This window comes from Erinaceus europaeus, chromosome 22 (assembly GCF_950295315.1).
Source record: "Erinaceus europaeus chromosome 22, mEriEur2.1, whole genome shotgun sequence".
NCBI lineage: Eukaryota > Metazoa > Chordata > Mammalia > Eulipotyphla > Erinaceidae > Erinaceus > Erinaceus europaeus.
In genome coordinates, this window is record NC_080183.1 from 6,398,460 (window position 1) to 6,412,244 (window position 13,785).

The 13,785-nt window shown below is 49.9% G+C and overlaps 1 protein-coding gene across 5 annotated transcripts in view; it reads left to right on the forward strand.

The window, feature by feature from the left end:
• The first annotated feature begins 1,845 nt into the window (after positions 1 to 1,845).
• Positions 1,846 to 13,785, forward strand: part of CCDC88C (coiled-coil domain containing 88C) — a 494,884-nt gene continuing 482,944 nt past the window's right edge. For 2 of the 5 annotated variants that reach the window (XR_009547242.1, XM_007518418.3), the window contains exons 1-2: positions 1,858 to 2,151; positions 2,769 to 2,869. Coding sequence is in view for 4 of the 5 variants with exons in the window: in XM_007518418.3 (XP_007518480.1) it covers positions 2,092 to 2,151; positions 2,769 to 2,869 (161 nt within the window). In the remaining variant the exon portion in view is untranslated. Of the gene's footprint in view, positions 2,152 to 2,768; positions 2,870 to 13,785 lie in introns of all 5 variants that reach the window. The other 3 variants (XM_060181205.1, XM_060181206.1, XM_060181201.1) reach the window with 3 other exon arrangements.

Genomic DNA, 13,785 nt, shown 5'->3' on the forward strand with positions numbered 1-13,785 from the left:
TCTGAGAGGGGCAGGAGAGAACATGTGTGAGAGACCAGGCACTGCCCAGCTTTGGCATGTGGGGGATTGAAAGTGCGGTGTCTTGTGTGGGAGGCATGCAAGTCCTCCACTCTAATACTAAGCTATCATCTCTGGCATTATGCTATTCCACTGCAGAATACTGTGCCCCAGGATGGTTCCGTAGCCCCCATGTCCACTTGGTCGATTCCAAATTATATTCCTCCATGAGGATAATTTCTGGAACCATCCGTTCCACCCCGGTTCCATGGCTGCCAGTTCTTAGCAACATCGCCCTGCCAGATATTCGTCGGGATGCGGCATCATCTAAGTTCATTTCCCACGTCTACGCTCGACCGGACCTGCCAATATACGCGGATATCTTCGCCCACCCTGTCCAACGCTTGACGTCTCGTCACCCAATCTGGTCCCCTACGCCTACACTGAACTTCTCTGTTCCAGTCTCTTGGAAACAGAGTTGGCAGTCAGCTGAGGTCAAGAACAAACACCTCATCACAGAGCCCTGCGAGCGTCAACCTGGCTTTGACCTAGCACGTTATGATCGGGCCCTCCTCAATCGCTATCAAACAGGCCATGGCCGGTGCGCCGCTATGTTCCATCGCTGGGGAGCCAGAGACGACCCGAACTGCCCCTGCGGCTCCAGACAGACTATGACCCACATAGTCAACGACTGCCACCTCTCCAGATTCAAAGGAGGTCTCGAAACTTGACATCAGGCTCAACCGGACGCTGTTGACTGGCTACGGAAGAAGGGCAAACGCTAGAAGACTGAGCTATCTCTCCGTTGTCTTCAACTGGAACTATTTGGCTTGGGAGACAACATCGTGGTTTTGCAAAAGACTTTCATGCCTGAGGCTCTACCTCCGCCCAATAAATAAGAAAATTAAAATGTTTTAATTACTTGGCCGCCTGACGTATTAAGAAGAGCAGGAACCAGGCTGCAGTACCATACTTCATCGGCAGGTGCCGCTGCCCCATACGTTGGACAACGTCCACTTTGAGACACTGGCCATTGCTGGACACCTAGGCAAACGCTAGAAGAAGAAGAAGCTGGACACCTATTAGCGCCTGCCGTCTACCTGTGAGCGGGGCACCGAGGTCACCCTGCAGATGTGGCTCACCTGGGAAAGTACAGGTCACCGCGGTCGCACCCGCAAGTGCTCTGAACGCAGTTAAAGTGCAAGATGACTTCCCGCCCAAGTGAGGAGGCAGAGCCTGGTCCCGAACTCGGGTCCCCGTGAGGTCTCAGCAGCCAGGTGACCGCCGGAGGCAGTGGTGGTGACGGCTTTCCATCAGCCTGGAGTCCTCGTCTCCTTCCCTGCCACCTGCCACCCAGCTGGAGCTCTGGCTTCCCAGTTGGCCTTTGGGACTTGGGAGAGACGGAGGTGGGGGTGGGGTGGGGACACAGTTGGGGCCATCCCGGGTCGCTGTGGCCGCGTCACCGGCTGCCTGGGGGAAACTTCTAGAAGGCAGGGGTGGGAGGAACTCTGAGCATCTAAACTCCCCGCAGAATTGCCTCCACTGCCCCTCGGGCGGCCTCCGAAGTGGTGCCTCCATCCTGTTGGGTGCACCGACTGCCCAGCCCTCCGTTGCCCGCCCGGGGTGGGGGTCGGTCGGATCACCTGGGTGGAATTGGCGGTGACTGGGGTTTCTTTCCGCCCACAGGGCTAACCGTTAGGGGCGGGGCTCCCCGGCTCTGGGAGAAGTGGGGGTGCAGGAAGCACCCCGAGGCCGGGAGGGGGCGGGGCAGGCTCTGGCGGGCACTCGGGTGCGCGGCCTGGGCGCAGGGGGCGGGCAGGTGCTGGCGTCCCTGCGCGTTGTGGGGCAGGCGGGGTCCTTTCCCCTCCCCGCCCACGTGCACCCCGAGTCCGGCGGGGGCCGACAGGCGCGGGGGCGGGGCGCGGGGAAGGTTCCTCCCCTTCCCGGGCCGGGCGGGCGGGGCGCGGGGCGCGGGAGCCGGGGAACGTGGGCCGGCGCCCCGCCTTTGTCTCCCGGGCGCCGCCGGAGCGCCGCAGCCGCTTTGTGCCGCGGGGCGCGGGGGGCGCGGGGGGGCGCGGGGGGCGCGGGGGCGGCATGGACGTGACGGTGTCGGAGCTCATGGAGCTCTTCCTACAGAGCCCGCTGGTGACCTGGGTGAGCCCCCGTCCCCTTCCCCACTAAGGGGCGCCCCCACCCGACCCCCGTCCCCACCGGGCCGCCCACAGAAGCGGAGGTGGGGGCTTGGACCTGCGCCCCCCGGCTGGACTCGGGGCACACTCGGGGCGCGCGCCCTGGGCTGGAGAGGGGCGTCCCCAACTCGGGCGCGCGCGGCCGGGTACACCTGCTCCTGCCGAGGCGCCGGGCTGGGGCCCGCGGGTACAGGGTCCGAGTGGCCACCCCGGGTCCCCGCGGCTTGACCACCGGGGGAGGACATCTAGAACCCCCCAAACCTCGTGTGGTTTCTGAGTCCTGGAGCCCCGCGGGCGAGGAGCCGCCGAGACTTGGGGGGGCCCAGGACGTGAGGGATTTACTGAGCAGCTCCTTGGGCTGTTTTTTGTTTTTTCTCCCAGCTCAGGGACACAGTGGCAGCAAATTGCCCTGCTGCTGGCTGGTGGCGCGGGAGGGCACAGGGAGCTGTCCCTGAGTGGCCAGGTGGGTGGGCACGGCGGACCCCCTTCTGCCCACGTGGGCCCTGCCCGCTGTGTCCCCCAGAGCCGACGGCCTGATGAGTGACCCGCTTTCTTCCACCCTGTCCCCTCCTCGCCCCACAGGTGAAAACTTTCGGCCCTTTTGGCGGCGGCGGCCAGGACAACCTCACCACCTACATGGCCTTGGCGGACGGCATCGTGCTCAACCAGATTATGTTGCAGATGTGAGTGATCTCGGGGTGAGGGAAGGAGGAAAAGAGGGGTGCTCCACCTCGTGGGACCCAGGGCTGCGGCCGCAGGAGGCTTCCTGGTTGGTGGCCTCACTCTTTACGGTTTTGGGGATTCTTTCCTGGGGGTGCAGAGAAACCCAGCAGCTTGTGAGGTGAAAAGAGTTTGCATCTGAGTGACTGTCATATTCCCATTCTGGAGGGCAGGTGACATCAAACTCAGGCCCCGAGTTGGGGCGCTCAGCGAGGAAGGAACCCTCAGTCTGTTAGGGGCAGGGAGCTGTGACGGTGTGGCGGTGTGGCGTGTCTACTTACAGGAAGTGCATCTGCTTGACTCTAAAGTTTCACTCCGGCTTAGAGGGAGCCCTCTGAGCTTCCCCCTCCCTTCACCGCTCCTCTCTCTCTTCTGGCCCTCCCCGGCTAGTGCAGGGAAGCTCCTTCTGCACTGGATTTAAACTTACTGTGGCTAGGGGAGAGAGCTTGATGGGTATGCAAGAAGACTTGCCTGCCTGAAGCTCTGAGGTCCCAGGTTCAATCCCCGGCACCAACATAAGCCAGAGCTTATCAGGGCTTGGTAAAATAAAAATAAAAATTAAATCAAGTCACTGTGTCTGCAGAAACTTAGTGTCTCAGAGTGGCCTGGTCCTATGTGTGTGTGTATGTTTATCTTTTAAAATATATTTTATTTTACTTATTTTGCATAGAGACAGAAATTGAGAGGGGTAAGGAGATAGAGACCTGCAGCCCTGCTTCACCACTTGTGAAGCTTTGCAAGTGGGAATTGGAAGCTTGAACCTGGGTCCTTGTGCATGGTAACATGTATGCTGTACCAGGTGTGCCACCACCTGGCCTACATACTGGGTTGTTAGAAAAAGTGTTTAGAATAGAAAAACACAGAAAAATGTCATGACTTTTCTAACAGCCCGATATATGTATATGATATATATGTGGATGTTATTATTCAACCAGAGCACTGTTGAGCTCTGGCATATGGTGGTGTGGGAAATCGAACCCGGGACTCTGGAGCCTCCAGCGTGAAAGTCTTTCTGCCTAGACAGGGACTCTGTCTTGGTGGCCGTTGGCTGGTGTGCTGGCTGGCCACATCCTTTGCTGCCATTGAATTCTGTCTGGAAGTGACAGCCAGCCACATACCAGTGTTGGCTCCTGGTTGCTTTCAGCTTTTGTTTGTGTTTTTCATCCAGGGTACTGCTCAGCTCTGGCTCTTGGAGGTGTTAGGCCTGAACCTGTGAGCCTCAGGCCCCAGTGAGCTGGGGTGTGCTCAGGAAGCAGTTTAAGTCTATGCACCCAGTTGAGTGCGTATGTTACCATCAAACCCCAGGTCCCCACCTGTGGGGGGTGGGGAACTTCACAAGCAGTGAAGCAGTGCTGCAGGTGTCTCTCTCTCTCCCTCTCTATCTCCCCCTTGCCTCTCAGATTCTCTCAAAATAAATAATAAATTTAAGAACAACAACAAAATAAATAGATGTACCTAAAAGGGCTGAAAACAACAACAACAACAAATACCAAAAGCAGCCACTTCCTGAGAACCTGGCTTCTCTGGTTTGGGCCTTTGGAGACACAGGTTGGGATCTGAGCCTTTTTTGTCTTTTCTTCCCCAGCCTTCCCCAGTGTGGGAGTGACTTTTTCCAGAGTGAGGATGAAATGAGTTTCGGTGTAGGGAGGGGCTGTCTTGTGTCTTATTCAACTTGTGGCAGCCTCCCACCCACCCCTGGTTCTGAGACCCTGGATTCCTTTGCTGTTGTCTCCAGTGAAACTTTCCCCAGGCCCCACCTGTTTAATTAAAAACCCAGCAGTGTCTAGGCCACTTCTGTGCCTGGGGGAGGGGAAGATGGGGCTCTGGGCCCCGCTTCTCTCTCATCCCCAACCTTGGGGTGACTGCAGCCTTGCCCTCTGTAAATTGGGGATGCCTGTGGCTCCCCTGCCCCTCCTGCCACGTGACCTCTGGCCCATTTCAGTTTGGGGGACTTCTCGACATCCCTGGGCAGTTTGTTCCTCTGTGGTGCTCCAGTGCAGTGGGGTTGGAAGTGGGAGCTCTTTGGGTCACTCCTGGGGCTAACCTGATAGCTCACCCACATCCGCTTTGCCTGGTGCACGACCCAGGTTTGAGCCTGGTTTCCCACTTTGTGGGAGAAAGCTTCTCTCTCTTGCTCTGTCACTCTCTGTGAAAAAGCCAGCCAGGAGTAGTGAAGCCATGGCAAGGACCAAAAATAATAGTAAAAATGAAAAAGACTCATAGTACACTGTCTCACTCTGATCCTTTCGCCTGAGGTGAGCGGTTATCTGAGGAAGGGGGAGTGGCATCAGCCGCACACAGTTCATGGAGGTGCCTCTGTCCTGTTTTACTTATTTCTTTTTGCCTCCAGGGTTATTACTGGGGCTAAGTGCTGGCACTGCAAATCCACCACACCCCATCATTTCTCCTCCCATCATTTTATTGGCTAGGACAGAGAGAAATTGAGAGGGGAGGGGCAGGTAGAGAGGGAGAGAAAGAGAGACACCTGCAGACTTGATTCACCACTTGTGTTCTCACTGGGTCTGCTTCATGAGTAGAGAAGCAGGTCTATAGGTGTCTCCCTTTCTCTCCCTCTCTATCTCCCTGTCCTCTTTCAATTTCTCTCTGACGTATTTAATAAAAATTAGGAAAAAAAAAAAGGAGTGTTCCCACTGCAGATGGGGCTGGGGACTTGAACTCAGCTCCTTGTGCGGGTCCTTGCACATAGTACTATGTTTGCTTAACTGAATTGTACCACTGCCCGGCCCCCTGGACTCCTCTCCTTAAGGTTAATTTCTTAATTTTCACAGAGAGGGAGAGGGGGAGGGGGAAAGAGGAGCACAACAGAGCATGGCTCAGCTCAGCTCTGGAATGTGGCGGTGCTGGGAATTGAACCTGGGGCCTCTGAGCTGTCTCCCACGCCCCACCTTTCATTGATTGTGGTCCCTGAATAATCCTGCCTCAGAATATTGCCCACCTCTGGTGATTGGGGGTGGATGGGGTTGATTGGGGAAGGTGGAGGGAGCTCTGGAGGTGACTGCAATGCTCTGAATACTGGTCGGTGCACATTTCCTTTTTCAGAGCTCAGCACACTGACTTGAGATGTATGCATCTTACTGTCAATGCTATTTTCTTATTTATGTATCTTTAAAATTTGGATAGAGACAAATTGAGGTGGGAGAAGGAGATAGGGAGAGAGAGAGAGAGAGAGAGAGAGAGAGAGAGACACTTGTAGCACGGCTTCATCAGTTGTGAAGCTTCCTCCCTGCAGGTAGGAAGTGGGCTTGAATCCGAGTTCCTGAGCATGGTAACGTGTGCTTTATCAGGTGCAGCACCATGCAACCTCTTATTTAACTAACATAAGGTGAAGGGTTCAAGCCCTTGTGAGACAGCTTCAGTAGGCAGGCTGGGTTGGAACCCAAGTCTGTCCCCTGCAGCCTGTGACACTTCACTTCTGTAATGTAGGCCATAAGGAATCCCCTAAGGAGATGAAATGGGGTGATATCTTAGGACATGGTGCTCTCAAATAATAGGTCTTGGTATTGTTTACTTAATTTTGCATGTGTTCCTCAAATCCAGAAGGATAGACATGCCTAAAAGTTATTACTATTGTTACTTTTTTAGAGACAGAAGCAGGGGAGGGAGCGACAGATGGACATAGAGAGACAGAGACCACAGCACCGAGACTTCCTTCAATGCAGTGGAGGCTGGGCTCAAATCTGGCTCACACATACTGTCTACCATGTTGCTGGCCTTGAGTTATTTTATTATTTTTTTTCCAGTGAATTTCTTTGCCTTCTTGGTCTCCTACTTTAATGTTCCTGCTACCCAGGGCAGGTGACTTAAGCTTACTCACTCTCTTTAAATAATATAAATTTAGGGAGCCGGACTGTAGCGCAGCGGGTTAAGCGCAGGTGGCGCAAAGCTCAAGGACCGGCATAAGGATCCCGGTTCGAACCCCGGCTCCCCACCTGCAGGGGAGTCGCTTCATAGGCGGTGAAGCAGGTCTGTAGGTGTCTATCTTTCTCTCCTCCTCTCTGTCTTCCCCTCCTCTCTCCATTTCTCTCTGTCCTATCCAACAACGACAACAACAATAACTACAACAATAAAACAACAAGGGCAACAAAAGGGAATAAATAAATAAAATAAATATAAAAAAAAAGAATATAAATTTAAGGGGTCGGGCAGTAGCACAGCAGGTTAAGTGCACATGGTGCAAAGCTCAAGGACCGGCGTAAGGATCCTGGTTCGAGACCCTAGCTCCCCACCTGCAAGGGGTCGCTTCACAAACAGTGAAGCAGGTCTGCAGGTGTGTCTCTTTCTCTTCCATTCTCTGTCTTCCCCTCCTTTCTTGATTTCTCTCTGTTCTGTACAACAACGGCAACAATAACAACAACAATAATAAACACAACAATGATAAAACAACAAGGGCAACAAAAAGGAAAAAAAAAATAGCCTCCAGGAGCCAGTGGATTTGTAGTGCAGGCACCCAGCCCCAGCAATAACCCTGGAGGGAAAAAAATCGATTATATATATATATATATATATATAATTTATTTACTGGATACAGAGAAATCAAGAGGGAAAGAGAGTGAAAGAAAGAGATCTGTAGCCCTGCTTCACCACTTGAGAAACTTCCCCATCCCTGCAGGTGGGGACTGGGGGTCTCAGCTCAGATCCTGTGTATGGAAATGTGCACTACCATCTGGCTTCGACTTGTGCTCTCTTAAGCCTCCATGTCCTCATCTGTAATAAAGGGTCTGGTATTTTATAGACTGAAACAATTAAATAAGATTATGCATATAGAAAATGCCCAATAAGATGCCAGTCATCATCTGTAGAATGAAGTTGGGATAATGTCTTAATTATGAAGAGTTTGGGAATTTGAAGAATTGGCAGTCTCTTCTTCCCTTCCTTTCCTTTTTTCTTTCCTTCAGTAGAGATGGGGGGGGAGGAGAGAGAGAGAGAGAGACAGAGAAAGAGAGACACCACGGCACGGAAACTACCCTTGGTGTAGTTGGAGGGCTGGGTTCAAGCCTGGGTTGATCACATGGCAAACTAGCGCACTACCCTAGGGAGCTGTTTTGCTGGCCTGAATTCTGAGACTTTTTCAGGCTCTAAAACTCGCCATCTCCACACCGTAGCATATTGTAGTAGGAGCTGTGTCCCCATTCTGCAGATGGAAGAGGGTGAATACTTGTGAGTTGAATGAAATTGTGTTGATGAAAATGTGTAGGAAAATGATTTTTTTTGGCTGCTGCATAAGCCATCCCACTGGGGTTTTGATCCTTTGAGAATTATACCAACAACTCACACTCCTTGTAGGAGGGTAGGAACATGCAGTCAACATTGCCCATGGTTCTGTGGTGTAGAGGGAGCCATGTTGGTATCTGGTACCCTCCAGGTGGGGTCTATGGTCTGTACACTGATGTATGTGCCTGGTGCATTGACCTAGACTGAAGGGCTGACGGTGCTGTGTTTTAGCCTCTGATTTGTAAACTATGACATATTATAGACAGTTCCTCTGTGTCAATGTGGTCAGCTTCCTGAGTCAGTTTTATAATTTAGGAAATTTTTGGGATCTAGCCCAAAGCTGGGTGCACTGGCTTCTCAGAGAAGCGGAGGGGTTGGGGAGGACAGTGTGATTAAGCTGTAAACCAAAATGACGAAGCTTAGAGCTCTAGGCAGAGCTGGTTTCCTTTTGATGAATGAGAAGCTTTTCTGAGGAGGATGTCCTGGACCGCTCCCTCTGCTGTTCTCTGGCTTCCAGGCTGGAGACTGATAGGCTTTTTTCACCCAGGGCAATCAGGTAAAACTGATCTTTGTGGCCCAGAGGTGGCTCCATGGTGGAGTGCAGGATTTGCAAGCCTGAGGCCCCAGGTTCAGTCCCTAGTGCTGTATTTTCTGCACTGAGGCTTGGTAGTAAATGAATCACTATTTACTACTGTTATTATTATTATTTTATTTTAGCCTTTTTTTTAAATTTATCATAGCACTGCCTCAGTTCTGGCTTCTGGTGGCACTGGGGATTGAACCTGGGACATTTGGTGTCACAGATGTGAAAGTTTTTTTTTTTTTAATTACCATTGTGCTGTCTCCCTAGCCCTATTTTTTTTTTTAAATTTTATTTATAAAAAGGAAACATTGACAAAACCTTAGGATAAGAGGGGTACACCTTCACACAATTCTCACCACCAGAACATCCCCTTCCCTGATAGCTTCCTTATTCTTTTTTTTTTTTTTTTAAGATTTTATTTATTAATGAGAAAGATAGGAGGAGAGAGAAAGAACCAGACATCACTCTGGCACATGTGCTGCCAGGGATTGAACTCAGGACCTCATGCTTGAGAGTCCAAAGCTTTATCACTGCACCACCTCCCGGACCACTATTCTTTTTTTTTTTAATTTAAAAAATTTATTTTCCCTTTTGTTGCCCTTGTTGTTTTTTATTGTTGTTGTAGTTATTGTTGTTGATGTTGTAGCTTCCTTATTCTTTAACCCTCTGGGAGTATGGACCCAAGGTCATTGTGGGGTGCAGAAGGTGGAAGGTCTGGCTTCTGTAATGGCTTCCCCACTGAACATCGGCGTTGACAGGTTGATCCATACTCCCAGCCTGTCTCTCTCTCTCCCTAGTGGGGAAGGGCTCTGGGGAAGCGGAGCTCCAGGACACATTGGTGGGGTTGTCTGTCCAGGGAAGTCTGGTCGGCATCCTGCTAACGTCTGTAACCTGGTGGCTGAAAAGAGAGTTAACATACAAAGCCAAACAAATTGTTGAACAATCATGGACCTAAAGGCTGGAATAGTGCAGATGAAGTGTTGGGGGGGGGTCCTCCATTTTGTAGATAGCTAGTAGGCATATTTTAGTCATATTTCAAAGGGCCTGTAGCTATACTAGTTTTTTTTTTTTTTGCCTGAGCCTGGAATCTGATACACAGGTGGATCCAAGTTATTGTCTGGGGAGATGATGTCATGCCTGGGAAAAGGACCAGAAAGCTGGATCAGGGAAGAGAGTAGCTCCCTAATATGGGAAAAGGTGTATAAATATTGTTGACTGTAAACCCCATCGATTTGATGTGATCTGGGGCCATAATTACCTTAGGAGCCTGTGTGACCTCTGCATCCCTCTAGATCTGAGCTCACATTCTGTGGTCATGAATAGGAACATTTCAAGCTGCCCCAGTATTGACCCATCTTCCTCAGGTGTAGCATAGAGTATGTTGTCCATCCTCCCTTCCGAGAACGGCACATTCTCTACCATTGTTGATCCAAGTTGAGGGCAAGGTCCTATGGGGGCTCACAAAGGGGTCTATTGTGTTGTTCCTGATAGAAATGACTGGTAACAATGGAGAGAGGGATTTATTCGAGTTCTAGCCTAGTCCTGTTTTTATTTACCAGAGCCTCAGTCATGAAAGTTTTTTTTTTGTTATAAATTATTTATTTCCATCTTCAACACTCTCATTTTATTTATAAAAAGGAAACACTGACAGAACCGTAGGATAAGAGGGGTACAACTCCACACAATTCCCACCATCAGAACTCAGTATCCCATCCCCTCCCCTGATAGCTTTCCTATTCTGTATCCCTTTGGGAGCATGGACCCAGGGTCATTGTGGGGTGCAGAAGGTGGAAGGTCTGGCTTCTGTAATTGCTTCCCCGCTGAACATGGGCATTGGCAGGTCGATCCATACTCCCAGCCTGTCTCTCTCTTTCCCTAGTGGGTCAGGGTTCTGGGGAATCGGATCTCCAGGACACATTGGTGGGGTTGTCTGTCCAGGGAAGTCTGGTCGGCGTCATGCTAGCATCTAGAACCTGGTGGCTAAAAAGAGAGTTAACATATAAAGCCAAACAAATTGTTAACTAATCATGAACCTAAAGGCTGGAATAGTGAAGATTAAAAAAAATTTTTTTTTAAATTTTATTTTAATGAGAGATACAGAGAGAGGAAAGAGACCAGAGCATTGCTCAGCTCTGGCTTATGGTGGTGTTAGGGATTGAACCTAGGATCTTGGAGCTTCAAGCATGAAAGGCTCTTTGCATAACCATTATGCTGTCTCCCCACCCCAGTTTTTTTTTTGCATCACCATTATGCTGTCTCCCCAGCCCATAAATATATATATTTACCTCTAGAGTTATCGCTGGGGCTCAATGTCTGCACTACGAATCCACTGCTCCGGGAGACCATCTTTTTTTTTTTTTTCTTTTTCATTGTTGCTGCTGCTGTTGTGGTTGTTGGATAGGACAGAGAGAAATCGAGAGAGGAGAGGAAGACAGAGAGGGGGAGAGAAAGACAGACACCTGAAGACCTGCTTTACAGCTTGAGCTGGGATCCTTACGCCGGTCATTGCGCTTTGCACTATGTGCTTAACCTGGTGTGCTACTGCCCAGCTCCCAATATTTGTTCTTTTTTTTAAAAAAATAATTTTATTAGTGATTTATTTATTTCACATTGAGTATGTGGGAGCTGGGCTTGAGCCTGGGTCACACAGTGGCAAAGCAGCGCACTGTCCAGGAGAGCTGTTGAAAGTCTGTTTATTTTAAAGGCTTAATGCTGGTTTATAAAATTAGAAGAGTCTGGGGTATAGTTCCACACCTATATGTGTGTGTGAGAGACTCACCTCAGCCAGCACTGAAGTTCCTGTGAGAACCAGATAAGTTCCTGTGGTAACCACCCAAGAGACAGTTTGGTTACTTTTTTTAAAAAAAATTTATTTATTTGTTCCCTTTTGTTGCCCTTGTTTTATCGTTGTAGTTAATATTGTTGTCGTTGTTGTTGGATAGGATAGAGGAAATGGACAGAGGAGGGGAAGACAGAGACGGGGAGAGAAAGACAGACACCTGCAGACCTGCTTCATCGCCTGTGAGGTGACTCCCTGCAGGTGGGGAGCCGGGGGTTTGAACCGGGATCCTTAGGCTGGTCCTTGCACTTTGCACCATGTGTGCTTAACCCGCTGTGCCCGACTTCCCCTTCCCTCTTTTTTAAAAAAATAATTTTTGCTCTAGCTACCTGTAGTCTATGTATAAGTGAAACCATTGGTGTTTTTGTTTTGTTTTGTTTTTTTCCTACCAGAGCACTGCTCAACTCTGTCTTATGGTGGTGAGGGTCTGGGGAGGATTGAACCTGGGCCTTTGGAGCCTCAGGCATGAGAGTTAGCATGAACACTGTGCTGTCTCCCCAGCCCGGTGGCTGTCTTAGCTCTTACTTCACTTAGTATAATCACCAAGAGTTGCACCCATTTTGTTCCAAATGATGCATTATCTTTTTTTTTTTAAATGAATCATTACTATTATTGTTTATAGATGGAGAGAGAGGTAGAGATACAGAGGGAGAGAAAGTGAAAGAGACCGCAGCACTAAAGTTTCCTTGAAAGCAGTAGAGGCTGGCTTTGAACCTGGGTCATGCACAGAGGAGGCAGCATACTATCCCAGTGAGCTATTTCACTGGCCCTGTGTTATTACTTTTAAAGATGCATTTATTTATCTATTTATTTATTTGCATTCATTTATTTCTTATTGAACCAGAGTATCAGCTGGCAGCTGGCCTGAACTCGGCTTCACATTTGTGAGCCCAGCACTATCTTCTGTGCCACTACAGTATCTTCTCCTCTGCCCACCCCCAGCCTGTGCAAATCTATGGCTCCTGGTGGAATTTCTTTCTTTCTTTTTTGGAGTTAGAGGGTGAGAGACAGGAGGAGGGGAGAGTCACCACAACCCTGCTTCACTGCCTCACTTCCCCTTCGGCATGGTGCTGCCATGTGGCAGCCAGCGGTTCGAACTCAGGACCTTGTACACGGTCAAGCACCTCCTGTCAGATGACCTACTTCTCTGACCCCCTGCGATGCCTTTTTTTTAATTGTCGAGTAATATTCCCTTGAATACATTTCCCATCATTTTTTTATCTAGTTGCTGCCAGTGGGTAGTTAGATTGCTTCCTTAGTTTGAATGCAGAGCTGCAGGTGGCCTCTCAAATGACTGCTTCCTTTGGAGAGATGTCGAGGAGTGGTGGTACTGCTAGATCGTAAGGCATTTCTGTAAAAAATTAATCTTGGGAGTTGGGCGGTAGTGCAGTGGGTTAAGCGCACGTGGCGCAAAGCACAAGGACCGGTGTAAGGATCCTGGTTTGAGCCCCCGGCTCCTCACCTGCAGGCGGGTTGCTTCACGAGCAGTGAAGCATGTCTGCAGGTATCTATCTTTCTCTCCCCCTCTCTATCTTCCCCTCCTCTCTGCATTTCTGTCTGTCCTATCTAATAATGACAATATCAACAACAACAACAACAACAACAACAAACAAGGGCAACAAAAGGGAATACATAAATAAATAAATAAATAAAATAAATATTTAAAAAAATTAACCTTAAAAAAGTATAGTGATCATAATCTAGGTAAACCCCCACCTCCAAAGATTTAGATGAATAATTTTATGAAATCATTTTATTGGGTGTAGGCTGCTGTTCTGTTGGGGTGTTTGTTTCAATCAGTGGTTGACTCCTGTTCTGGGGACAGTAAAAACTAGGAAGGCGGAGTCTGCCCTGCTATCCCCTGTCCTCAGGACCTCGCTCTCTGAATGCCAGAGACCCCTCCTACTTGGATGAAACAACAGTGACAGCAAACAGGAAAAGCCTGCGTGTCCTCCCATCTTGCTAAGCACGTCTGTCACTTTATGAAGCTGCTTCTGGTCTCTTCGGGTGTCTGTGGCAGAGGCAGAAGAGCAGCACCTGTGAAAGAAGTTGCCCTGCAGTGCTCACTGTGCCTGCGCCTCTGACATTCCCAGCGCTCCTCAGCTCTTCAGTTAATTGCTGCTAACCTGTTAACCTTTCTTTTCCTGAGAGGCGCTCACTGCTCCAAGAGAAACACGTACCGTGGAAATGACCTGGCCAGGCGTCCTTGCTCTGTAGGGACAGTA